This window comes from Monopterus albus, unplaced genomic scaffold (assembly GCF_001952655.1).
Source record: "Monopterus albus unplaced genomic scaffold, M_albus_1.0 scaffold7.1, whole genome shotgun sequence".
Taxonomy (NCBI): Eukaryota; Metazoa; Chordata; class Actinopteri; order Synbranchiformes; family Synbranchidae; genus Monopterus; species Monopterus albus.
The window spans coordinates 3,447,320-3,474,185 of record NW_018127887.1 but is presented as its reverse complement, the minus strand read 5'-3'; the positions used below and the strand labels follow the sequence as shown (position 1 = coordinate 3,474,185).

Here is a 26,866-nt window from a genome sequence, read left to right as displayed (position 1 = left end):
GTTTATCGGGACGTGCACTCGCCTGCCGATTGTTTGAGCCCCTAAATACATATTTCTTTAATTCCCCGGGGATTAAGAAAGCGTTCCACATTTCCTTGCAATCAAACTCTTGAAAAGGCAAACATAGAGCTTTGTCAAACTCCTCACAGTACTTGACCTCAAATGAACATTAAGTTGCCTGTATCGAGTTCCTCACATTACATCAGCAAGTTCCTCCAGTTCCCAGCAATTTATCTTCTCTGTACAGTAAAATGTACATTGTGTATCCAATCCAACAGGGATTTTCAAAGTTGCAGACACAGATGCATGAACAGGTCTGCACAGATGAATAAAAACTTTCTAAGAATTCAGAAAAGCAGCCCCTCTTTTCATTTTGGTAGCCAGACACTGTTGAAACCATGTTATGGATTTGCAAGACTTTCCTGGGCTTAAGATACTGTCAGACTTAATCAACCTGGAAAGTGCCATGTTAACCGCAAGTCAAGCACAAACTTGAAAGATGCTGGAAATAAGGGTTGTGAAGTTCCTCAGTGAAAATGCTAGGCAGAATGCATATAAAACCGTTCAAAAGAAACTCTCAGGAATAATGATTTAAAAAGGTATTCTACCACAGAGGAAAGACTGTTTTATTGCTATGGCAGCATCCCCATTCAAAATTAGGTATGTATTGTAAGCATTAAACAGCTTCATTAATGGGCTGTTGAAGAGGCTTTGCTTCATCTCGTATCAGATGCTCTGCCACTCCTAGTGTGACTACTCGGGGAAGGGTCCATCAAAAATACCCATGAGATCAGAGAGGGGAGTCAGTCACACAGCGATGAGATCATGATATCCAATGGGAGTAGCACAGACAGCCAAGGCTGCAGGAAAGTCAGAAGGAACATTACACCATCACCCACTGGTCTGCAGTTTGATGTTGTTTATCACACTGCCCACAGTCACGAACTTGTCTGGGGGAAATCTGATTCTGGAAACATTTCTTAAGGGCATGAAAAGTGACCGACCACAGCAGAAGTGCAGTCGGGTGTTCCAGAGTTCAGGGGATACTGCTAGATTGGAGTTAGAAAATACTATACAGTCATTTGTGAGTTTATAGAGAACAGCACTGCAGCTGGTGCATGTTGGTTAAGTTTCCAGTCTCTGCTTTGAATTGATTTGGTTATTGTATACTGCTGGATATTTATTGTTTCCACACTGCCACAGATAGAACTGTCTTCACTCCTCATTTTTCAAAGTTGAATATGCATTTGAACAGAAACTGACTCAAAAGCATGTGTCTAAAGTTGTTCTGAGTGGTACTATGTCCCAAAGCATACTTTAAATTGTGCATTTCTATCTTAAAGCAGCCCAAACGTTTGCTGAACTGTAATTACAGAACGATGGCACATGAACCTCCCTAAATCTCAAGATTTTCCTGAGTCATTTCAACCATGTCATCACAATATTACTAAGGGCATGTGTCACTTAGAGGCAAACATGCTGTTAGGGTCATCTTTACTACCAAGCTGTCCCAGTGGCCAAACAATGTATTTTGACAAAAACACTTGTGGGACCCAATAAACAGTTTATTTGTAGACTGTCATTATAAAAGAGACATGACATTCAGTGCAGCGATCCAACTTTTTCCCTCCAAACACCTGATACCTCAACTCAGGATACCTGCAAATACAGAGTGGCAGTTTATAAAATTTAAAATCTTTATACCTCACTGGAACTAAATGGAATTATTTTTATGAAAGGTAAGAATGATGTAGATCAGTCACAATCTGGCCAGTGCCTGACTGCTCGAAGTCATATTGCTGCTGATACCGACCCAGAGTGCATCGCTACAGAAAACTGGTGCACAACAGTATTTAGTTAGCTCAGATTCCGGTCATACACAAGCAAGTAATGCTGTAAATATTCTTACAGATCTACACAGAAAGTGGTATGAGTAACAACAGGTGACAAAAGAGAACACATCTCCTAAACCTCAAAAAGTTGCTGTGCAGCCCTACTCATCAAATAAAACTGAAGACATGATTTGAACACTAGACCTGAACCTGAAAAACAGCTGTGCAAATGTGAATCACATCTGTGCATGTTTGTTTACATGAAGACTGAAAAGTATGTATCTTAAGACTCCCTAAGAGTCATGAATTGAAGGCAGGTTCATTTTGTTGCATATAAAAACAACTTTTCATGATTATTATTTCAGTCCAAATTGAATAGACTTGCTGTAAGCGCCTCAGTACAAATGGGGTATCTTAAATTCTATCAAAAACAAAATATAATTAATTTTTACAATCCTTGATCAAAGATGACCCCTAAATTTCTTGCGAACACTGTTTTGCCAGTTTGTCTTCTCCTCTCGTCCTCAGGCCTGTTAGCAGAGGTCATAGAGAGGAGGACAGCGTCAGTGAAGGTGACCTACAGTGTCCCTTCCAAAGTCAACCCCTGGGCCTGATTGGTCATAAATCTGCTCTTGCCCAATAAGGCTGCAGTTAGTCTTGGTCTGTCTTTCCTTCTCAATGTCTCTCTCTCAGACCAGTAAATTCCTGAAATTCCTGTACACTGACTGGTCCACACTGGGTCCTGCATCTGCTGCTTCAACATCACTGCATGTCCTGTTTGTCTTTGTATGCATGTACAACAACAGTGCTATGTAAATAAACCACCCTATCCCACATGATTTAAAAATTAGGTCTTAAATTACATTATACTCCTTATTCGACAAAACCCTTCAGTGATAGTTCCATCTCTTCAATTGTTTAGGTCTGCAGCAACAACATTTTTTGCTGTATTAATTGTTTGTAAACCACAATACAGTATGTTTAACTTTTGTCAGATTCAGATCGTGTACTAATTCTGAGTCAGTTCAGGTCAGTATGTGCATGTACAGTTGTGCCTGTATGTCTAACTGTATACAAACTCCCATCCTCTCTGAAGACACATCTGCCAGCCATACGTTCTCCCTCCACACCACATGTGCCCCACTGTGTCTGCTCAGGAAAACAAGGGTCACATTTAGGCTGAAGGAATGTCTTGGCTGGGTGTTATTTCCCCCTTTGGTATAGCCTGCGAGCACCATAGTGAACTGTGGAAAAGACCTCTGTCAAGCCTAAATACAGTACAAGCAAATAGCCAAGTACTATGTTAGTACTGAGCCAGAGCTGAACAGCCCTGCTGGGTATTAAGACAGTCACAGAGCATATTGGGTTTAACTCAAAGTGTGGATCACTTAAAAACTGATAGTGTAACAGCTGTGTCACTACAGATATGTTGTAGTTCATCTCTTTATGGCCACTACCTGATTTACAGGCATTTTGTGTTTTTATCTTAGTGAATGATAAACTGAACTTCAGCTTTTTCTCCAAAATCCATTAGCTAGCTAATGTTTGATGATGGTATACTGGAAAAGAATGATGTCTTTTTTCATACAGGCAGAGAGAGAGGAAAGACAGGCTGGAATCAAACTGCAGATATTGCATTTAAAGTATATGGATCTCAGCATCCAAAGGCATTCTCAAATTTGTTTCACTTTGATGGACTGGTTCTGAATGTTACACTAGTTTTCAGCTTGCTGTGCACGCATTCTTATACTTCAAAAATGTTCAGTACATTTTGTTGGTTTGTATTACACCTTGCTTGAAATGCTTAATTTTAACAATGGAATTTAGCAAAATGATACTATGTTGTGATCATATCATTACAATATGGTTGCACTGAAAGTCAGTAGGTGATAATAACTAATAATTCCTCAAAGTAAAGAATAGGAAAATATAATTTAACATTTGTACTTTCCTTTAAAATCAGCAGGTGATGGGAAGAAAAAAATGGCCACGAGTGTAAAGTTGAAGTTGATGTATTTATCTTTTATTGGCATTATAAATTAGTTCTTTTTTGTAACACTGATGGAGTACACCTGAGCCTCCATCATGTGCCGTCTTTGCGGGAGTGCTCTTTGGTGAGAAGTCACATGAGCAGGAGAATAAATCTGAACCTCCTACCAATTATTTCCTCCATCTCCATCACTATTTCTGTCTGTACTACTCTAACCATTAAGACATGGTGAGCAGTGACAGCCATGTAACAGAGCTGTGTCTGTCACATTATCTAGACACCACAGATCAGCTGAAGACGCAAGCATCCGAACAAGTCAGACGTCTATTAATCTGTATATGCAGTTCACATATGTTGAGTCTCACGCAGCCTGCTTTGGAATTAGTCTCAGTCATTACAAAGACACTCATGCCATGTTGTGTTCATTTAACATAACGTCCGTTAAATTTACTGTTCTGTTAGAAACACTATACTTGGTCAGAAATCAAGAGCAAACTTGGCTCGGACTGCAACTGGTTGCCATGCTGATGGGTGCAGGACTCTGAATATGAGAGTCACTCAGAGAGGAAGCTGTGGCTCTGGCAAGCATGAAAGACAACTTTGAGATAACCAGAGACCAACTTACACAGACTGAGTTAATGAGGGAACTGGAGGATGAGACGTAGCACCTAATTTTACAGATCATTTATTTACATTTACTCATAATTTCCTTCAACTTTCCCATTTCTTTCCTGGAAATCACAGTGTAATTTTGTTTACTTAGTTTAGGTAAATACATAGAAAGTTCTGGGACTTTAGCTTAATTCAAGCTTAATTCAGTATTTGTTTAATTGTATGCACCTGTAACCACACCACACATTTTCATATGTTCACTGACCTGCTATGCACCGACTAACGTATTAACTCAGTAACTGAAATGAATTAACTATCTGAATAGTGTCTCTACACTGCCATGTTGGGGTGAAGCATTTCTCCAGAGAACATGTAATGATATGATCACAACATAGTATCATTTAGCTAAATTCCATTGTTAAAATTAAGCATTTCAAGCAAGGTGTAATACAAACCAACAAAATGTACTGAACATTTTTGAAGTATAAGAATGCGTGCACGGCAAGCTGAAAACTAGTGTAACATTCAGAACCAGTCCATTGAAGTAAAACAAATTTGAGAATGCCTTTGGATGCTGAGATCCATATACTTTAAATGCAATATCTGCAGTTTGATTCCAGCCTGTCTTTCCTCTCTCTCTGCCTGTATGAAAAAAGACATCATTCTTTTCCAGTATACCATCATCAAACATTACCTAAACTTGTGCAATACAGAATTTCACATTTCAGCAGAGAACTGTGACATGGTTATGAACAGAAGCCACAGGTCCCAGAAGCCTCTTCAAAGGTCAACAAGCCAATGTCATCTGTGAATATCTCCCTTCACTGCCAAAGTCTGGAACTGGGTGAGGACTTGCTCTTGCTTTCTGCTTACTTCTATATCACATTTCTAAGGATCACTTGAGACAAAAACACATTTGCGTCATGTAAAAAAAAAAGCTCAACAATGGGTTGACACGTTGCACAAGCAAACTTCAGTGGGAGCATGATTCACTGGTATTCTTTGTTCTGAACTGACAGGAAAACATACCACTATGAAGGAAAGCTTTGTTGACTTTATCCACTTCACTAACATGGACAATATTTTTTTCACAGAAAGTAAGACCCATCAAAATGTGAGAAAAGTGCTCCTCTCACAGATGTTAGGAAATGTAGTGTGACGAAACCAAACAGCTGCATAACAATGATGTGATTTAATGCTCCTAAATAAAAAGATCATCAAATAAAACAATTACAGTTGCAAAAGTGGCACATAAATTATCACGGCAGTTATATGGCAGCAAATTAACAAGGAAAGATAATCATATTGCCAGCGCCACATTCTTCTAGTGAGAGCTGTCAGCAGATTGGTTTCCACTGCACAAGTTTGGGACTGTTTTTCCATTACTGCAGCATGAGGCCTTCGGTCAGACCACAGGGCATGTGTCTCACTGAGAGCCACACAAGGCAGGAAATGTTTTCCTTGGCAGATGCAAGTCGAATTACCACTGGAGCACATAACCGCCACAATATCTGTAACACCATCTCTAATAAGCGAGCTAATAGGTCTGTTGAGTAATGGACGCAACGGCCAGCGCTATGCCCATTATTTTAGTTATTATGAGGAAAAAAAATATAGTGAATGTACACAGAATGTGGGGTAAAAACATTCTATTCAGTTTAGGAATTCACAATGGAGAAAGCAATCTGGACACATTCCTTCTGTTTCGCTGCTAAGAGACTCAATATCATATTGTTTAGCAAAGAATGGCATTCATTCCCCAGAGGGGAATTCAACCTAAAATTCAGAGTATGTCATGCTCCACCAACCGACACGTAGTTATTTTGCTAGAAGTTTGTTTTGTCTGTGTGTCCATATTTAGCGTCAGCAAGGAGACTAAATAACATTTCTAAAACTATAAAGTCATTGCTTCAGCATTTCATGTATGCCTTTAAAAATATTCTCAGCTGATATTTGATTTGTATACCTGATTTAGGACCACTCATCAGTGCTTCAACAACACTAAAGACCTTCAAAGCAGCTTTGCATTGATTGTGGCTGCTTGAATGACTTTAGTCACTGGTTATGTGTGATCCCAGGAATAGTGATAAATGTGGAAGACTGTGGACCTGCCAGCGCTGTAAGGGAAGGACTACTGGGGCTGTTTAGGGGCAGTGGGGGCAAAGAAGGCCATGCAGGGGCTCAGTCTGGTCTCATCTCTCAAGTCATAAATCTTGCTTATGTAGCAGGCCTGTCAGGTTGAACTCAAAGAGCAGTTGAGGTGAACTGAAAGGCAGACAGAGCGACTGACAGGGAGAGAGGTGGTTGTTCATAAAAGACAAAGAGAGACAGGGAGTCTGCAAGGAGCAGAGGGGGTAAGCACAAAGACATAACCTCTACCTTTCGCACTTTGAAACACACATATACACACTCTTGGGACAGGTGTGAGAGAGTTCTGGTGAGCCCCAAGGCCATGCAAGATCCCAGTGGCCACCTTGGTTTATTTGTCCACCCCACTCCTCCCCTCGCTGCACTCAAAGGGTAAACGTCTATTCTGGTTTATGGCTACAGCCAAGTTGCCTTGAACCCCAATGCTCCTAAGCACACATGCCATTCCTGGCGGGCCAACACACTCCCTTGCGGTCCCCGACCCCCACAGGGAGGAAGGAGCACCTCAGTGCCTGCACTGCCAATCCCCTGCCACCACCACCTTTGCCCATCCAGCCCCCCATCCCGGTGACACAGAATAAGCCACCTGCCCCCCCATCCATATCCTCTGCCCCCTTCCAACTATTATTACAGGCTTTATAAGGGTTTAAGTTGAGATCAGAGGATGGCTATGACCTCAAAAGGCGGCTAAGCTAGGCTAGAGCTAACAGTTAAAGAAGCTGTCTGGCACAGAAACAAAACATGTCTGATAGCACCACTACCTCAGTCTGCCCTGTTTTCCACCAAGCAGATCCGCTCTGAAACAACAGGATGACACTGTGGCCAGCCATCTGTTAGCAAACATCTTTCAGCATGCTGTCTCACCTTCCCAACACCTGTTTAGCAATGACATTACCCACAGCTTCACTTAGGAAAGGCCTGCATACAGTTATTTTGTTGCTCCTTTACCTCAAATCAATGTACTGTAATAAAGAAATCTCAGTTGGGCACAACAGGGAATCACTGAGTCTGTAGCCAAATAATGTAAACAATGTGGTATCTGGTCAATTAGTCTGGAAAGGTCCACTTTAGACAGCATATTCTGGATAGGAAGTGAGATTTATCCCTGCTCATCAAAACACATTTGTAGTGAGCAATTTGGAGCTAATTTTGGTAGTTTGCTCTCCACAATCACAGCCAGAGGTACAATGGGGCAAAGATCTTGCCAACACGAGTCAGTGTATGGTGAAGACGGTGGAAATCACATTAAATTCATTTAGTTTCCAGCTATTTTTTAAATTTTAATTGTTCTGCTCATGTCACTTAATTGCTAAAAAAACTGAAGCATATTAGATGTTTGCGTGTAGAAGAATGAGTGATTAGTGTGTGCGCCTGTTTCTGACACATCATGTCATCACACAGTATGTTATGAGACTGAATGGAACTGACAGCTGTGCAGGAAACAGGAGTGATGTGAAACATGAAGATGAGGAGTGGCAGTGAATGGGTGTGTGTGGGAGCGACTATGTGAAACAAATTGTCTGACCATATGAAGTACAGTTTACAGCTGGAGAGTGTGCAGAAGCAAACATTTGTCTTTTAATGCCCCACAATACTGCAGATATGGGTGAGGAGAGGTTAACAGCCTTTAACTTCTTTTTTACCCATCTACAAGAAATATTTCACCACGGTCCTGAATTTCTAATTGACATGTTAGTGATAAATATAATCACATTCTGTTTCAGAAGACTTCCCCACAGTTTTAAAAGGTACAGCAAAGGCTTTTTAATGTTTCTGTCTTCAAACTTGTCTTGTTTAGGATGATCAAGATGTTTTTGTGGCCAGTCATGACAATATGAGCTCAGTAGTTCCCACAGTAAAGTATGTGCATTATGGAAAGTAATGTATAAGAAATAAGGAAGTAAATATCAGAGGTAGGAAGGAGTCATTGCTTGGCAAAATCTGGAATATGGAGCTCTGGAGCAGACAGTTACAGGGAGAGCTTTTTAACATGATGCACTTTGCAGTACCTTAATAATAAGCTTATTAAAAATGCTTCCTACAGTATAACCAGATCCAGCTTCACTTTTTTGTCTGCTGAGGCACCACTGATGTCTGGAGATTTGTTTATTCTCACTGCTTTCCAAAGTATGAGAAGTCTCAAGCTGTAAGAGTAAATAATTAGTAAAGTTATTTTGCAGAAATAATAAATTTGGTTTAAGATTTTTAAATTAATTCTCTCAAACTGATCAGGTTTGGCTCACAATCTTATTCTTGCAACACAGTTACAATAATTTGTAATTTTCTAGTCTTTACAACCAATTGTGATAGGTAGCATCTGATGGCTGCTCTTCTAAACCCACCTTTCCTTCCAACATGACTGGCTAGTGTCAGATGGCTTCAGGTTTTATCGTTGTCAGGCAAATAAAGAGCTGATTTGCTTCATTCTGTATGTGTAGTAAACTTAAATCTTTTGTAAATTTCATGTTTGACTTTCAGACCCACAGTGCAATGATCAAGCTCTCAATACGCTGGAAGCAGGCTACAAAGGAAAAGCATAGCTTAACTTGCTTTACAAGCATCCAAATATATAGGTGAGTCATTGTTGATTATTTTTAGGTCAAGTATTTTTACAAAGGATTTAGTTTTGAATTGGTTTGTGTTGTTTCTGTATAAGATATTAATTGGATATTTATGGCTTTAACTGAATCTGAAATTTACATACTACAGAGAAAGATAAGGTCCTAACTTGCATGAATTTAAGGAGAATTCTCCCCATCTCTGGCCTGCATGTGTTGGCAGGCCTTGTGTTTATCACCTCATGGTACACAGATGACAATAGAGTTGGGCGTACCGTACATCTTGCCCTCATCAGAGAGGATGATCTTCCTACGGCCGCAGGGGGGGTAGATGGCCAGGGCCTCTTGGAAGCTCTGCTCAATGTCAGGGCTCCACACACCCTCTGCATCATTCTCCAGGGGTTTGTCGAGTCCATCCCCTAGCTCCTCGTTCCCACCCCTGGGGGAGGGAGCTGGCACCCACTCCGCAGACGTGGTTGGACAAAAAAAGAGGATCACACAGCAAAGGGGTTGTAGGGTCAGGGGTAGTGGGAGATGAGGGTGGAGGGAGATTGAAGAGGCTCCAAGGAGTGGACCTGTTTGTATGAAATCCACAGGTGATGATGAGGAGTCTGGATGTGGCAGGACAGTCCTGGAAAAAGCAAGAAAAGGATGTTAAATTTAATATGGTACTGCACAAGGAGGAAGTTTCTCAAATCCAGAGTTATTCAGGGGAAGGATTTCTGAGGTTCTTCTCTCAAAAATCTAGGCTCCAGAAGTTTTGTGAATGAAAGAATTAAATAACCTGGAATCCACAAATTTATGGCAGTTTTGCTTAATAATCAACATAAACAATTATTGATTATTTAAATTGTTAATTTATTTTCTCTCTGCTGATTAAATAATTAATACGCTTATCATGTCAATGCTTCTCATGAATATGTGGGTTGCTTTAGACAAAAACTTCATAAACCCTTCACCTACAAAATTCACTCATAAAATGTCAATTATTCAGGAATGCAGAAATATGGCCTTTGAGACTGTGCACTACGCTTACGTTTATCCAGCCGTGTTTGACAGGGTCTCATAAGCTCAAAGGCGGCAAAATCTGCAGACCATGTAATCCTTCATATTGAATTAAAACACGAAAGCCACAAAAATCAGACTAACATTCTCATCCTAAAATTGGTTTGTAAAATAAATGGCAAGCTCAGCTAGGTTTGGTTAGCAACCTAACTGCTAGAATAAGGGAGTTATACTGATGGCACACTGCACGGCCACATCAGCCTCCAGCTGCTAATCGTACCTTGGAAAAAGCACCTCAGATCATTAATGATGTTATTGCCACCATGAAAACAAATCAAGTGGCACCTAGCGTTGAGGAAATAGTAGCAGGGGGACAGGGGTGCAGGGTGGGAATTAAAGTCAACAAATGAGGGGAAACATTAAAGTGGGATCGCCATCCTTAGTCACACAGAGGCACACATGCCAAGAAGGATCATACCCAGGATATTAAGGCCAGAGGGCTTTTTAGGTTGCCTGTTTCTTTATCAATAGTATAGGTCCACAGCTAAGATTCTAATCGATGTCTAATCATTGTGTTTGTGCAATGTTTTGGGTGGGGGAGCATTACAACAACCAGCTGACCAACTCAAATATTGACTTAATATTCCACTGGCTGTTATGACAACAAAACTGGCCAGAGAGCAGTGGGATATACATAACAGCAAGTGATAGTATAGGCATGTTTCACTTGAAGAATGTCTACACACAAATCCATATCCTATTTTCTATAGACAACACTTGCTTAGAATGTGGACACAGTGCTTATACATTTGGGTGAAGACTATGAGAGAGACATCGGCTCCACCTCTTCCTCTCAGCGGACATGCGGGAGAAAAATGGAACCGGGTACAGAGCAAAGGCAAGAGCATAGCAACTCATGAGTCAGTACAAACAGACCTTTGTGTTTGTCACTGACGGTTTTCCTGCTGCCATAAAACTAAGGGACATCAATGTCCATTTAGGGAAACAAAGAAAAAAAGGAGGAACCCTTAAGTCAGTTGTAATCTCAGCCATGAATGTGTGTGGAGATGGTACAGTAAGGTCACTGTGTTGTAAGACTCTCCAGCCAGTCCCCCTCGCTCTTCCTCTGAGCCCCCTGATGTTCCACAATGCTTCCTGCAAAGCGTCCGGCCGGCTAGTCAGCCCTTCTCCCCATCGCTCTCCACTCTCACACACATGTATACACAGATGTAGATGTAAAAGGCACACAAAAACAGACTCATGAAAACTGAATATCTTTGAGTGTCAGCAATATGAAGGCATTATCTTGGACTCTGGGGACTTGAGATGTTTTTTTTCTACAATTACTGTATATAGATTAAATCAACAGGTTAACTAATAATAAAAAAAGGTTGTTCGCTGTAGCCGTACATTAGAGCAGCTCATAGCTTCTAACTCTTCTACATAATGGTAATGTTCTCCATAAATTCTTACAGTGAGAAGAAAGAACTACACAGCTGAAATAGTTATTTTTATAATGAGTTGTCTGCAGACATCGCATGCTTATCCACTGAACTCTTATGTGACCCTAGAGGAAAATCTGAACTGACAACACACCAAAGTTACTGTAAGTGTAACACTGTTTATAATCATCTAGTAAAAACCGTCTTCTCCTGTGAGGCTGTGAAGGTTTTAATACCTGATGGCCAATAAGATAATGTTAAAAATATTTTAAATAAATAGTTCAGCCTGGCACAGCTGCTCAGAAACTGTGACTTAGATAAAACAGTGAGTGCCTTTACATCCATATCATAGTTCTTTCAAAACTCAAAAAATGACCGAACACATAAACATAATTCAATGAGAGAATGAAAGCAAAGAACTAAATCATGTTTTGATAAAATTATATGAGAACATGTAACACTAGCTTTCCTCATGATGCTAATTTGCAAAAAAAGGAAGAAGACCTAGTCTAAATATGACTTTTCTGAAATCACTAATATAAAAACTAAAATTAGTTTAAAATCATATGCAGTTGTTTCTACTGCACACTCCATTAAGCCATATGATTATGAGCTGACCAGCAACTTAACAGTGAAGCAGTGGCTTTGCTAAAATCGCAATAATTATTACTATATAAAATCACAAAACACAACGCAAATTTGACATTTCTACTGTTTGGTTACTGATTTTTCCCAATTTAAATAATCATTTAATATTACAATTATTCTGAACAGATATTAAAGCTCAGTACAACTCCAGCTCAGGGGCTGCTCAGAGCCTCAGTCAAAGTGTCAACTAACCTAAGCCATGCCTCAGAACAGCCCCCCTCACCCGTACAGCCCATTCCCCGATTTACCCCCAGGGAGGCCCCTCTTCCTGGGATCTGCTCAACGGGATAATCCCCCACTTGGTGCTGTGGTCAGGGGAGACACGTAACCCCCTCGGCCGCCCCCCACCCTTTAACAGTGACAACTGATAAGAGATAAAAGTGCACTTGAACAAAGAGGGGTCCACACATAAACAGTGCATACACATACTCGCAGAATTCATCCAAGTCACTTCATATGCAAGGCTGAAAGACATCAGCGCACACACACCAACTGTAGCAGTCAAACAATCCTCCCCTTCCTTACAGTCACACACTGACACACTCTTTGTTTACACCAAAACAGATGCAAAACCACAAGAAGCAGCTTCTTTTCACCTTTACCCTGGAACAGTTCCAGTCAGGTGAGTGAGCAGCCAGGCTCCAGTGTGACTCTATGAAAATATTTCAACAATTATTGATGGGCCGCTGTGAACCTTTGTATAGACATTCAGGGTTCCCATGCAAAGTACCCTACTATATTTGTTGCTCTGCTGACTTTTCCTATAAAGTCACCAGCATTTGTTTGTTGGTTCCAGGGAACTAATGATTATTGTCATTACAGTGAAAAATGGTTGTCAGAATTTCATAGAGCCCAAGATGTTGTTGTCAAATGTTTCTTTTTATCTTATCAATGGTCCTAAACCAACGAGGTTCAGGTAACTATAATGTAAGACCAGGAAAATAGCTAATTCTCACTTTTGAAAACCTGAAACCATTAAATATTTGGCATTTTTTAGATTAAAATGATTGATTATCAAAACATTTCCCAATTCATTTTCTGTTGATCAACTACCTGATTTATTGACTGACTGTTACTGCTCTAATTCATCAATATTCTTCTGAAAAATAGAAACTTTTGTTAAGGTTTTATTTGTCAGTGGTTCACAAAAACTTTGGAAAACCACGCTACTTGTGCTCCCACATATGTAGTGTACAGTATGTATGTCTGAGCAAGCTTTGGTGTGTGTGGGTGTAGACAAGTGTGTGACTAAAGTGGTCACAACCTCAACTAATCAGGTCGAGAATGTAAAGGCATTAAACAGTCTGAAAATAAGGCAGCAGTATAGGATCGGGTTAGGCGATTGACTCAGTGAGAGAATGAGTTTGGTTTGTCGGGTTTTGGTGAGAGCACGTTCTTTGGCACCGAGTCCCACCAGGCTGCACCAGCGGGACCCTCCAAGTCCTACACGTGTCACTGTAGCTATGAGGACCCTCACTGACGCAGCCTGGCTGAGAAGGAGTTTGGGCGATCAGGCAGGGACAAAAGGAAAACGGGCGCTGGATTTATAATGCAAGACAAAATGAAAGCATCATTATGAAACAGAAAACAGCACAATAATCATTTTATCTACAATATTGTTCTCATGATTGCTGGAAGCCAGAATCATAATTGAAAATAAAATTAGATTAATTTCGCAGCCCTAAGACACAGAGTAATCACTAATGAATGCTGATCATGAGTTGTACCTGCTGAATGTGTAAATAGACAACTGTTGGCTAATAGTATGCCATATCAACTTTGTAATGTGAAAATACAGTATGACGGTGTTATGTTTACAGCTGCTCCCCAAATGCCCAAAAAACTGTTACAGTGGGTAAACTGAGAAAAACTAGGGCCCAAACATACATAAAAATGCTGCTTCTACAATGATATAATCTGAAATTTGTATATTTGTTACACACACAAACACAGCTCCAAGTCCTTATCAACCAATATGTAAGAGAGCAGAGGGTCAAGACTACCGTGTGTTGACCCTCTGACCTCTTTAGATGTCACCACCTAAAGACCCAAAGAGGACAGAAGGTCTATCAGATCAGTCCCAGATAATCCAAACAGAAAGACCCATCAGACTGGCTGGAATCAATGAACAACAAAGTCACACACATTGCAGGTGTGGGTGCAGAGAGCTGCTGGTAGAAAAGGAGAGGAAGGGGGTTGCAGAACATCTTTGTTCTACAAGGGAATTATTTCTTTCTCTCATTTGAGTGGAGGAGGAATGATTGCTATGTGGGATGAGCACAGCAAAAAAAAAAAGAAAAATAACTCCTCCGCTTTGGAGAGGACCGGTCTCAGGGCAGCTCAACATGCACACACAACACACTCTCAAACAAGGCTGAACCACACACATCTCCGTGCCTGCTCACATACCTTCTCATACTTTTTACCTCTTTTCTTACTTGCTCCACTCATTCACCCACACCAACACATCTACCTCTAGGCCCAGTCACATCCACTCACCCACACACACATCAACTGCCACATATAGACACACAAATGCTACTGCAGCGCAAACAAAACAACCTTAGAGCTCACATTGCAATATAATCCACTTGTCTGAGACAATGGTGAACCCAGAACCTTGAAAACTAAAGGGCCACTGCCTGGAAAAAACCCAAACTCCCCTGGCTGTCAGACACTTCAGAGGAGGCTTTGACAGGTGTGTTTTTAACACCAACACCCCCCTCCACAGACACACACACACACACACACACACACTGTCATCCTGCTCCATTCCACCTGTTGCCGCTCTGGAAAACAACACTCCTCTCGGCTGCACTGTGGGACGCTGCAACACATACACACATGCATGGCAAGTCCTGTGTTAGTTCAAACCCAATGAAAAGATCTACTCACACACTGCATCTTCAGCTCTGCTGTTGTACGCAGAGAACCTACTGAAATGTACACTCAGTTGCCAGTTTATTAGGTACACCAAGCTAAAATTCTTGCCGTCTAATTATTTAATGCAGTCTAATGTAATAGTGATACTGTAGTGTTCTGTTTTTGTTGAAACGGTTTTAGGGAGGTGTTGATTCAACTGTATGAATACCTTGGAAAATGTAGTTTGTGCAGCTGTTGAACTGTAATACATTATACAAAGAGGGCTTTCTGTTATTTAACCTAACTTTATTGGTATTAATGGGCTGGTCAAACACCTGTTAGTATATGCCAACAGAAGTACTTCAGTGAGTGCACTTACAGTACATTAGCTTTAGTGGTCACCAGCTATGCTCCTCCAGATAAGTACTTTTTAATGTACCTCAAAGTTTGACATATCTGGGGAAAACTGCATTCTCCTACTATGCACCTTGGTTGGAATAACTTGCCGAAAGCTCTAAGGTTAGACACATTCATACAGTATCTACTGTAGAACTTAAGGACACCATAAAGAATGTGGTGGAGCAGACATGTAGCTGTTTTTCTTGAGAGTCCATTGTTTTTATCTTGGGAATGTGTTTTTTTATATTGTGCTGTATGTTGAATTTTAATATGTTGTAATTTGTATGACTGCCATCTTGTCCAGATCTCGCTTGTAAAAGATACATTGATCTCAATGGGACTTCCTGGTAAAATAAAACTTAAATTAAAAAATGAATGTTGCATTTCCAAAAAAAGCTCTAAGCATTTGTGCTGAAACCTTGAACACAGTTTTTATTGTTTGTGAGGGATACTCTTATATTTATTATTATATCTAGCTCTGTCTCCTATGGAGTCTGAATGCACTTATGTTGCAGTGTGTTGGACAAAAGTAACTGCTAAATTAATGTAAGGCTACACACTACATCATTATTAATAAAAACAATTAGCAGATACAGGTGAACACATAGGAGATAGTTATTAGATGATTACATTCAGCACAAACAGCACAGTTAACAGAAGTGTAATCTAACAGGTCAGGGAACCATTTAACAGCAACATCAGTGCTACCACAGTAATAAAAACATTAAAATCCATCATATACAAAACTGTAAGTCTATGTAGGCTGCAGCAATAGCACAGACTGGGATAGGGTTAGGAAGAAGGGTACAATTTTCATATCCTTGTATGCTACAGTATTTCCATTTTCTCTTCTTTATACTTATACTCCATTACATTTAGGAGGGAAATATTACACTGTTTACCATTTAGTTGTTTATTTATCTGACAGCTAGCTATTTTTTTATTTATTTTTGCAAATTAAGATTTTAAAGACAAACCATGTAATGTTTATGAACTATATGATGTTTATCCATTTAAAGCTATCCATTTGAACCCCATCCCAGCTACAAGAATAAAACACTGCATAGTGGAGATCATTCTAGAATAGGGAGTAGCCTAACCTTTGATACTTTAAGTACATTGCTCTAATGATATGTACAGTATATACTCAGTGGTGCAAAGTACACTTACTAAAGTATTGTACTTGAGGTACACTACATTACTTGAGTATTTTACTTTTTTGCACTCTCCTACCTGCTGCTTTTTATACTTCAGAGGTAAATATGATTTTTTTTACAGCACTACATTTTTTTTCTGACAGCTGTAGTCATTAGGTACTTTAAAGATTTTAATAACATGAAATATTAGCCTAAATAAAACGAAAAAGTTGGCTCCACCTCAGCCAACTACAATATTAAAATACTACAATAACAATAGTAATTACACATTTTATACTGTGGCATTACTATGTTCACATAAGTGAAAAATCTGAATACTTCTTCCACCACTGTATTCTATAGCCTAGTTTTTTTGTTTGTTTGTTTTGGCTTTGTTTGCTTTTTTGAGCATTTACAAAGTGTGGTATTTTCACTTTTGCTAAGGTAGATATTTCTTCCACTCCGATGATATCATGACTCATTAAATTCATGATCGAAAAGACAATTAAATCACGCCACAGTCTGATAAATATTACAGTAACAGTGACTGTCACGCTTGTTGACATAAGAGGAGACAAGAAAACAGGCGAGTTAATGAACACACAGACTAAATGATCTCGGTCTCCCGGTGTAAAACCACCCGGACAGGCGCTAATGTTCGACTGGCCGATGATGACGTTATTCCTTCAGAAACAGAGGAAAAGTTCCGGCTCATGCACAGGAAGTCAAACCACACACGCTCAGCTACTGGAATTAAAGAAAAAAAGTTGGAATTTGAGCTTTGAAATGTGAGATATTTGAGGAATGCCATCTCCGACAGGGAGCGAGAAGGATTCAGAGAAATACTGACAATACCTCCGCATTATTCAACCGCCCGAAAGTTACGCTCCGGCACAAGTCACAGTTAAAACGTGAACAAGAGCGCAACACTGGAGTGGAATTTACAAAACACTTAGAGGAGCTTACCTGGTGAGACTCCAGCAGCAGTGAGGCAGGCGGACAGGTAGAGCAACCTCTGTTTTATTCTGTTTATTTATTATTTATGAAGAGTGACTCAGTAAGGCTTCCCCCCTTTGTTTGTTTTCTGCTGCTTCGTCTTCTTCCTGAAGCCGTTTGTTTGAAGCGACAGGAGGGCAGGAATTTCAGGAATTAGCTGTGGTATGACATGAAGCCTGGAAAAAGCCTGAGAAAAAGACCAAGGGAGAGAGGGAGGGGAGGGGAGGAGGGTGGGAGGCAGGTCCGACCGGTCAATGCGTAATGACGAGGGGGAGGAGGGCTCCGAGAAGGAAGGGAAAGCCAAAGAAAGGGTGATGAGGGGGAAATCTCATAAAGAATTTTTAAAAAAACATACAAGCCTCGGGAAAGATGTTACTGCCTTAAGAGGGAGAACTTATTTAAAATTATTAACAGGTGCAGTGTTTATTGGGTCCCATGATTTCACAAAACTCAACCCTTGTCCCTTTTAATTATTTACTATATTTGTTTTTTGTTTGTTTTGTTTCGTATTAAATCCTGTCATACAACGTTGTGCATATGAGTTGCCTTGCATTGTTTTTATTGCTCTGGCAATTTTCCACTATTTGGTCAATAAAGTTCCTAAATAACTAACTAAATTGGAGCTAAAGACTTTGTTGTGTCATGTTGAACAAACAGTGGGTTCACTCACTTTACCCCACCAGGTGCTCTAATATTGAACATGTTAGCGTAATGTTACGATCAGTATCTTTAATGTTTCATGTCATAATATATTTAATATTTGTTCATCTCCTACACCACAGAATGATATGTATTAGAATGTAATTTAAGGGTTTTCCATACCTTTTGATATGACATTCCTGTTCCCTTTGTCACCTATTATTTGCTTATATTCTCACAAAAGTAAACAAGCAATAACTCAGCTGGACTTGGGTGTGTTGTGCAACTCATTAGAGGTTTGGAGGCCTAATTGTCTCAGATGTGACTCTGAACTTTGGTCTCTGTGAGGCAACATGTGCACGTTAACATGAACTGGGTAACAGAGTCTTCTAGTGGGTATTATGGGTATTACATGGTGCTGGTTTACTGGCAAGACTGGCTTCGAAGAGTGACACATCATGAGATATTTTTACACTGGTAATGTGTCCTGGAATTTTACTATACAGTAGTTACGATCTGGCTAATAAAATAACCAGTTGGGTTGTTATTTTTATTATTTTTATTTATTTTCAAAAAGTAAGTAGCTATGTAACTCTATGCCACATTGATCTCAATTTGGAGGCTCGGATTCTGGTCATTCTGTTTCTACAATCCGAGCGCTACCTTGCACACATACATTTGTTAGCATAATGTGTCACGACATTGTAAATTCAAAATGATACATTAAAGAGAGACAACTTTGTGCAACTTTGTAAAAAAGAAATCACACATTTTTCCACTTTGAGACACACCCATGTTCAGACCAGCACACTAAGAGCTTTTGTTGCTGCAGCCCTACTTGACCTGTGGTAGCAATGCTACAGCAGCTAATGTTAGCACATTACTGAGTCAGTTCACTAGATTTATGAGTCTTCTCTACTTGTGTGTGTTGCGTATGTCACAGATAAACATTTTAATAGTTCTATCACAATGGTACTACAAGAAGTACTGTAGCTCATCAGCAAGCAAAAGTTCTGATGACAAATTACAGGGATGTGTTGTACTGTGTGAAAAGTAATGAGACATTTGTCTAATTCAAATCACTTCATTAATAAAGTTTCCGTGCATTCTCACTCAATACTTTTTGAAACACACTGATACTGATTGGCCTAAGATACACATCATTTTTCAACAACAAATCTATCCACATCCTCTACTGAAACCCAAGACAGAGATGTGTAAACATTTGTTTACTTAAAACAGTGGTACACATACCCAACAACCCAGACTGGTCAACAAACAGTCTGGACTAGACTCTGTTAAACAAAGCCTTTTAGAAACTATCGGAGATTTCTTAAAAAAGAGATTGTTTATCTAAAAATAATATAAATTAAAAGCCTCCTATTGAAGAAGAAGTTGTACTATTGCATTTATAAACGTTTCTATAGAAAATACTTGGAATGTATAACAAGTGTTGCACTGTACAAAATTGCAGATTCAGTGACGCTCCTCCTAACAGGTTTATAGGTGAAATCAGTGACTGAAAAAGGGGAGAACACTGCTCCTAAATACATTTACACTGTGCTGTGCTAAAAAGTCACACACTGATTATTATCAGTAAAACATCGAAACCTTGGAAACTGTTAAACTAGACGCTGGTAGACATTGTTTTATCATGTTGGAAGGCACTTTTGGTCCAAGCTGAGTAACCCTTTCACAACACTAATGGAATGACTGGCTTATAAAGCTGGGAGCTAAACTCTAACTTTGCCCAGATTTCCTCATGTTAACACCATGAGTCCAGTTCACTTCAAGAGTCTTCCTTTGTTCTGAGCCACAGCCACATCATCTCTACATTTTCCAGGGAGTGCACACCTCTTCATGACTGGTTTTTCTACTTTCACCAATGATGTCCTGACTCCTAACATTATTTCTTAGAAAGAAATTTCATCTTGTTTCCTAAAAAAAAAAAAAACAGGCATAAATCAATTTTAAAAACTTAACATACAACATTGTATTAACTGTAATCAACTTGACTGATTGACTGAAGATGTACAGTAAATCTCACCTAGGCCCTTGAGGAACTTGTTGACTCCTCGTTGCTCGCTTCCAGGCAGCGAGTCCAGATACTCTTGTGCTCTCACCTCAAACAGACCTGGAAAAGGAAAAAAAAAAGTAGTTAAATATTTCATGTCAAATATATTAAAAACACACCTGCACTCTGTAAAAAACAAATTTTAGTTTAAAAAATGCAGAATTTCACATAAATGAAACCATTTTCACAATGTTGATATATGAGCAACATCTAACATTGAGTAGGTTGAGTGGAGGTTGTCTTGTCAACTATAACTTCATCATTTCAAATATGTTACATAAAGAAAAATACAGTCCATTACAACATATTGTTACTGATGTAACATCTCTTTCGGGCCTGTAGGAAAACATTCAACAAACTATCTAGATAAACAGTCACAGTTGTTGCCCAAAAACACACATTTAATGTCAACAGAACTGTATTAGAAGAAGAAAAAAAAAACAGGGTGTGGGTTTCCAACCAGTACATTTACTTTAATGGTTCCAAACTGTACTGTACCTCTGAGGCCCTGCCTACGCAGCTCCCTCTCCTGGATGAAGCTGGTGAACATCTGGGTCTCCATGAACACCTCCAGAAACCTTCTCAAGCTCTTCGAAGTCACCGCTTTGCGAAAGGCTTCACGCTGAAAGGAGGAAGAGGAAGGGCTGGGCAAGGTGGGGGAGGAGACAGACTCGCTGTCCCTCTCTGTTCCACCCATGAAAAGGGAATAGTGACCGACCATCTCCACAAAGAAACGCACAAAGGCCTCAGACACCACTGTGCTGAGGGAACTGGATTCTGGCGAAGGAGGTTTCCAAAAGAGAGGCAGGAAAACAAAGGAGTGAAAAGAAATGAAAGAGAAAACATTTTAATCACATGATTTTTCATGTCCTACTGTAGTCTACAGAATGGCCATTACATACCTATGTCAGGCTGAGAGACATTTAATATCAAACTCCCTACACACGGTTTTGAAAAATAAACTGATGAAAGTATAGGCTACTCCCTCTCTTACAGTGCATACTGTGTCACTGTTCACACATTGTAAATATTTTCTGCTGCACAGCTATGAGATACTTTCAGCATTGCAAGACATGTCTACAACAAGTAATCTAATTAAACAGATTATCACTGTGCTACTGTACATCATCTGTATGGGGAAGGAGCTCCATATGGATTATGTTAAATATGATACACTTCATGCCTACTTTATTAAATTAACGTTAAACAGTAAATATAAACACAAACACCTCACTAATTCCCATGAGTCTGGGCACTGAGTGGTACCAAGAGTAATGAAACTCTTTTATGGCATAAATGTAGTGTTGCACTGACCTCTACTGATTACAACTGTGCAATGACATGTTGCATTATGGTGTACTGAGACATTATTTTTGGTGTGTGACATAGCAGGAAAAGTTACATTTCTATCTCATTTCATCACTCTTTGATACAATCGTAGATGACATCACTGTTAAAGATGCTTATCAATCCTAAAAATATTTGGATACTTGAATGTAGCTATCCAGTGATGTACAAAAGTCCTGGAAAATAATAACATTGACCAGGAAAGCCCAAAGTTCTCATGGAAAAATGCTTTAATGTAACACAAAACTAATAAGTCACGTGTCTCAAATGTCCCAAATGTATTTTTAGTGAATACAGCTGGCAGCTGACATTGGGATGTCAGGGATGATGAAAAGGTTAAATTATAAAAAATAGTATTTTTGCCATTGATTTGAGCACCCCGGAATTAAAATGAATGCTACTTTTAAAAATGTAATGACATGTATTCTGGAAATGTTCCAATTGATCATTTTATAACACTGTCTTTGGTATATTTGGTATTTCAAATAAAAACATTAGTATACTGTATACATGCATCTACACAAAAACAATAATGTTGCTGGCTGAGTCACCATTGGGTAGATCTGCCTTGTCACAGGCCAGCTCCCTCCTCTTGTCCAGAACATGCTCGAGAGCTGCCTGCAGCTTGTGAGGAAGAATGGAGTCCTCATCATCTAGCTGTTGAGGCAAAAACACAGATATAAATACAGTGAATGTCCTGCAGAATTAACATTTTATTATATAACATCTGGTAGAGCCACTATCTGTGTCACAGAGTTAAAGAATGAGAACATTCCAGTGACTTCAGTCAGAGTTTCACTGTTATTTGTATGCTACTATTTTTTCTACCTGTCTTAGGAAGCGACTGTTGCCAAGGTCGACCACCAGGACCTGAGAGAAGAGCAGAGGGAGAGTGGCGTCATTTCCTGGAGCTATTGTTCACAAGAGGAAAATGCCAGAGTCATGGGCATCAAATCAGTATATCACAAAAATACCCTTACTTCCTCTATGGGCAGCTCCTTGAGTCGTGGCAGAGAGCTGGAGAGGAGGCCGACTATGAAGGGTGTGGGGGTGCAAACGATATCCATCATGGAGGGTGGGAGCACTGGGATGTATGTATGCTGCCAGGTGAAGGGGTAGAGCAGAGCCACTACTGCATGACAACACTGAGACAACGTGCTGCGGAAAGAGAGCAATAAAAAGGATAATGCTAAAAAAACAGTGAGAACTACTTTATATTTTGTATGGTAGAAAAGTAATCTTTCAACAAAAAAGAAAGTGAAAAACTGCACAGATTTAAAGGACGGTTTTACAGCAAATATGTTCAAAAACAGAGGTATGACAAATACCAATATTAGCTGCTGCACTAAATTGCAATAATTACTGGAATGAAGTCGTGGTTGATGTTATTAGCTCCAACTGTCCTGCTATAAGTGTCATGGGTCAATGTTTGAGATGGACAGAGAAACAAGAGTGATCTGATGTTAGCAGGGCTACCAAGATTCAAGTCAGAAATATTTCTTTGAGAAACACAACATGCAAAGTACAACATTTGGACTTTTGACAGAGAGAAGAAATGAAAAACTGATGATGCTCACTGAGCCTAAAAATTTTGTCAAATCTTACATATCAAGATTCTGTTGCTGCTAGGTTCTCTGTCAATACAGCAGGAGAGCCTTTCATATATTCCTAATAATATTTGTTGAACAGTATACTTACAGTTATAATCTGATACAAATTCAGTGTCACTTTAATACTAAAAAAAAGTGGAAAATATGCTACAAAAAACTTCCAATATGAATAAAGAAGGCAAAACCCTTAATAACAGCGTACTGGAAGTCCTGTGGGTTCAGTTAGGAGTCTAGAATAAATCACATCTCTACCACAAGATGGTGCTAAATAACTCCTCCATAAATAACCTCTGCTGCTACTCATTCTTTAATTTGGAACATAATAGATCTGAGAAACTGTTCATCAAAGTTCACTTCTGTTGCTCCAGAAAACCTGTTGTTACCCTAAGAGGAATGTTCAAAAGCATTTCTTGGGGGGCGTAAGATGTAATTCTTATAAAAGCTACAGGGGAGCAGCAAACACATGCAGCCCACACTGTAAACTTAGTTTCTTGCCACATGTGCATCTGCTCACAGTTAATTTATTAAAGAATTGATTGATGAGGCCAAGTTTCCACATCGTGGTAGAGAATGTGCAATGACTCTTGAGCTGCTTATGAGCGTTGGTTAGAAATGTTTATAATGCTACATTTTAAACAACAGTACATGGGCAAAAAGCAAAGATAACACAAAAATGTGGAAGTGTAACTCAGAGAACCATGTATCATATTATATTGCTTAAACTCTCAGGGCTCAAATGATTGATTCCGACACAAAAGCTGTACCGAGCGTAAAAAACAACCTTGTGATCCTGGTCACGGTCATAATAACTTAAGAGCTAAAGGTTTCAAGTGAATTTTGTGATTGTGGTGACATCTTTTTGCATATGTGTTTGCTCTGGAGTCATAATCTAAAGCCTAACTGCTTCTGTCTGGCATCCATGACAGTTTTCCAGAGATACCTCAAGCTGACAATCATTCTGAGGCAAAGAAGATCCCAACCAAGTGTGGGAGGAAGGAATGCTGTTGTGTTGTATAGTCTCCTGGATAACACAACAGCATTCCTTCCTCTCACACTTGGCTGGGATCTTCTTTTCCTCAGAATGATTGTCAGTTTGAAGTATCCCTATCACAACATTTTAAACTCTTTTCTCTTGGTTGTTTCAGCATCATAATCATCATTGATCTGATCACAATGGATTCATTAGAGGGACTGACTAAAATACCGCATGACACTTTCTGCTTGTGCCAAAAACTGAACATATGATGTTTGGGTTTTGAAGCAGACTACCCACCATGCACTGAGACAACACATGGCTGGAGCTAACCTGAGTTTGTCAGCAGTGAAGATGACCCTGCGCTCCAGCAGTAGAGAGGCAAACACTCGCAGAAGCAGACGTAGACTCAAGGAAGAGAAGAGACATTCAAAGTCCACATGTTCCAGACGGGAATCTGATGGCCTGCACAACTCTATCACCTGTAGGAAAAACAGAGGGAAAGTGAAAGCAGCATGAACACAACAATAAAGATTAAAGTATAGTGAAAGCACCATTATTTTACCTCTGTCCCAGAACCTGGTAGGAAGTTTTTGACAGTGATGGTCCTTCCTGGAGCAGGGAAGGGTGCTTCCATGATGCCTCTCATAAAAGGCTGCACCAGGGCAGGAGAGATAGCCCTTCTCTTTTCAACTTCATCCAGGATCTGGGAAAGGGATAGGAGGATGCTCTGTAATTTGACCACTGGCAATAGCAAGTATTTATATGACCACACTGTAGATAGGTTAGATACACTCTCCTCCTCCTGTAAACCCACAGATAAATTGGTATCTGATTCAGGTGCCATCATAAATTAATCAAAAGGGGAGGTAACTCAGTATAAAGGCATGGAGAGTCTTTTGGGAGACTAACATTTTGGTCAACCACTCTGGCTATTATTACCCCAAAAGCATTAATTTGCACCATGATTCAGTGAGGATGGCCAAACATTGTCAAAATCAATACATCAAATACTGTAGCTAACAGCCTGAACCCATTATGTGTACCCCTCTACAGACTCCAGTGTGCACATCTGTATAGTGTTAAAATTCTGTGTAGCTGATCTGATACAGATCATCAGCACTGAGTACTTCCAATGTAGAGGCAGCTATCACTCAGTTTGCCATCTCCTATAACACCAGATACAGTAAATTTACCCTTGTAAGTCCACATGTATGTACAGTATATGTACACTTCACAGACATGCATATAAATCTTAGGCTCATTACAGGGATCCTTTTCCACTGCAGTAACTACATCAGCTGCAGTTCACATGTGTCCCTGTACTGCAGCCAGGACTACAAGTCCCTGTGGGAGCATGGATGGGCCAGAGGGTGGGTGGGGCTCTGCGGGCACTGGCAGTTGTACTGCTCTGCACTCTTTCATGGGGATGTAGTTGTTTCTATGTGCTTGTGTAACACATGCAATACTGTGCGTTTAAACTGATTTGATGTGCATTTATATTTATTTGTATGTGAACTCTGTGCTTTTGTGTTTATGCTTAAGTTACTATCTACCTTGGAGAAGAGATCAAAGCAGCCCAGGCGGCTGACAATGCAGTAGACCTCTGGGAGCCTTCGGCCTTTGCCACTAGGCTGTAGAGCAGCCAGAAAAAAAAGGACATAAATTTGGATGTTACAAGACTGTTCACCCAAGTATGACCATAGCGACTGCACCAGGAAGGCAAGCCCATGCCTTTATTTCACAGAGACCTTAAAGAAACATTCATCAACCACTTTACAGAAACAGAAACTGATAACTTACATTTCAAAACAACAAAAGGAAAAGGAGCATAAGAAACTGGATGAGCACATTTATAATGATTTATAATTAGAAGAAGCTAGTGAACAGGAGCAGAAATATATTTAGAGCATACCAATAATCGCCGACAGTAGCCAAACCGCCTGCTTCCATCTTCACCGGTGAGGACAAATGAAAATGTCTCACTGGGAATGTTAAAAAGAAAAGAAATTAGATAATTCAGAAATGCTGGAAATGATTTAGTTTTAATAAATCAAATAGTAAAGACTACTGTGGAAAACTTCATCTTGGACTTGCCTTTTACAAAAAAACAAAAAAAAAACAAAAGCTGACTGTGTATTTGAGAAGGAAGCCCCCTGAGACAGGCTCACTCTGCAAAGAACCATATAAAACTTCCTAAGCTCTACCTGACAGCTAATAATTTACCAATGACAACCTTCTTGACAGGTGAGACTGTCAGCCAGTTCAGTGAGTCACTCTGCAGGTGTGCATTTCATGGCCTGTCAACCACTGACCATTTGCCAAATAATTATTAACCATCATTGTTTCTCTGAGGAGGTAGGAGGCACTGGGTAATACGGCCAATTTTACACATAGAAAAAGAGGTGACTGTAATAGCAGACCAGGTTTATGGTGATAATTCACCTTCTTTCCCTGTAATCATTTGTCACTGTCAGTGTCTTTCCATTAAACAAGGCCACAAGGTAATTCCTGAACAGGTGGTTATTAGCAAGGACAACAGCTGAGCTATTGCCACTCTGGCAGGAAATTGCCATGTCCTTGTTTTGTTTAACT

At 39.8% G+C, this 26,866-nt stretch overlaps 2 protein-coding genes across 2 annotated transcripts in view; both read right to left on the bottom strand.

Moving 5' to 3' along the window:
- Positions 1-17,669, bottom strand: part of tead4 (TEA domain transcription factor 4) — a 34,256-nt gene extending 16,587 nt beyond the window's left edge. Inside the window, exons 1-2 of the mRNA XM_020624255.1 lie at positions 17,599-17,669; positions 9,416-9,771 (exon numbers count right to left, since the gene is read on the bottom strand). Coding sequence (XP_020479911.1) covers positions 9,416-9,422 — 7 coding nt within the window. The 5' untranslated portion in view covers positions 9,423-9,771; positions 17,599-17,669. The remainder of the gene's footprint in view (positions 1-9,415; positions 9,772-17,598) is intronic.
- A 1,822-nt stretch (positions 17,670-19,491) lies between these two features.
- The window catches only part of si:dkey-82f1.1 (DENN domain-containing protein 2A), a 30,740-nt gene continuing 23,365 nt past the window's right edge, over positions 19,492-26,866 (bottom strand). Inside the window, exons 11-20 of the mRNA XM_020624242.1 lie at positions 26,187-26,256; positions 25,828-25,905; positions 24,837-24,977; positions 24,605-24,753; positions 22,669-22,846; positions 22,517-22,558; positions 22,240-22,345; positions 20,840-21,118; positions 20,315-20,401; positions 19,492-20,205 (exon numbers count right to left, since the gene is read on the bottom strand). Coding sequence (XP_020479898.1) covers positions 20,174-20,205; positions 20,315-20,401; positions 20,840-21,118; positions 22,240-22,345; positions 22,517-22,558; positions 22,669-22,846; positions 24,605-24,753; positions 24,837-24,977; positions 25,828-25,905; positions 26,187-26,256 — 1,162 coding nt within the window. The 3' untranslated portion in view covers positions 19,492-20,173. The remainder of the gene's footprint in view (positions 20,206-20,314; positions 20,402-20,839; positions 21,119-22,239; positions 22,346-22,516; positions 22,559-22,668; positions 22,847-24,604; positions 24,754-24,836; positions 24,978-25,827; positions 25,906-26,186; positions 26,257-26,866) is intronic.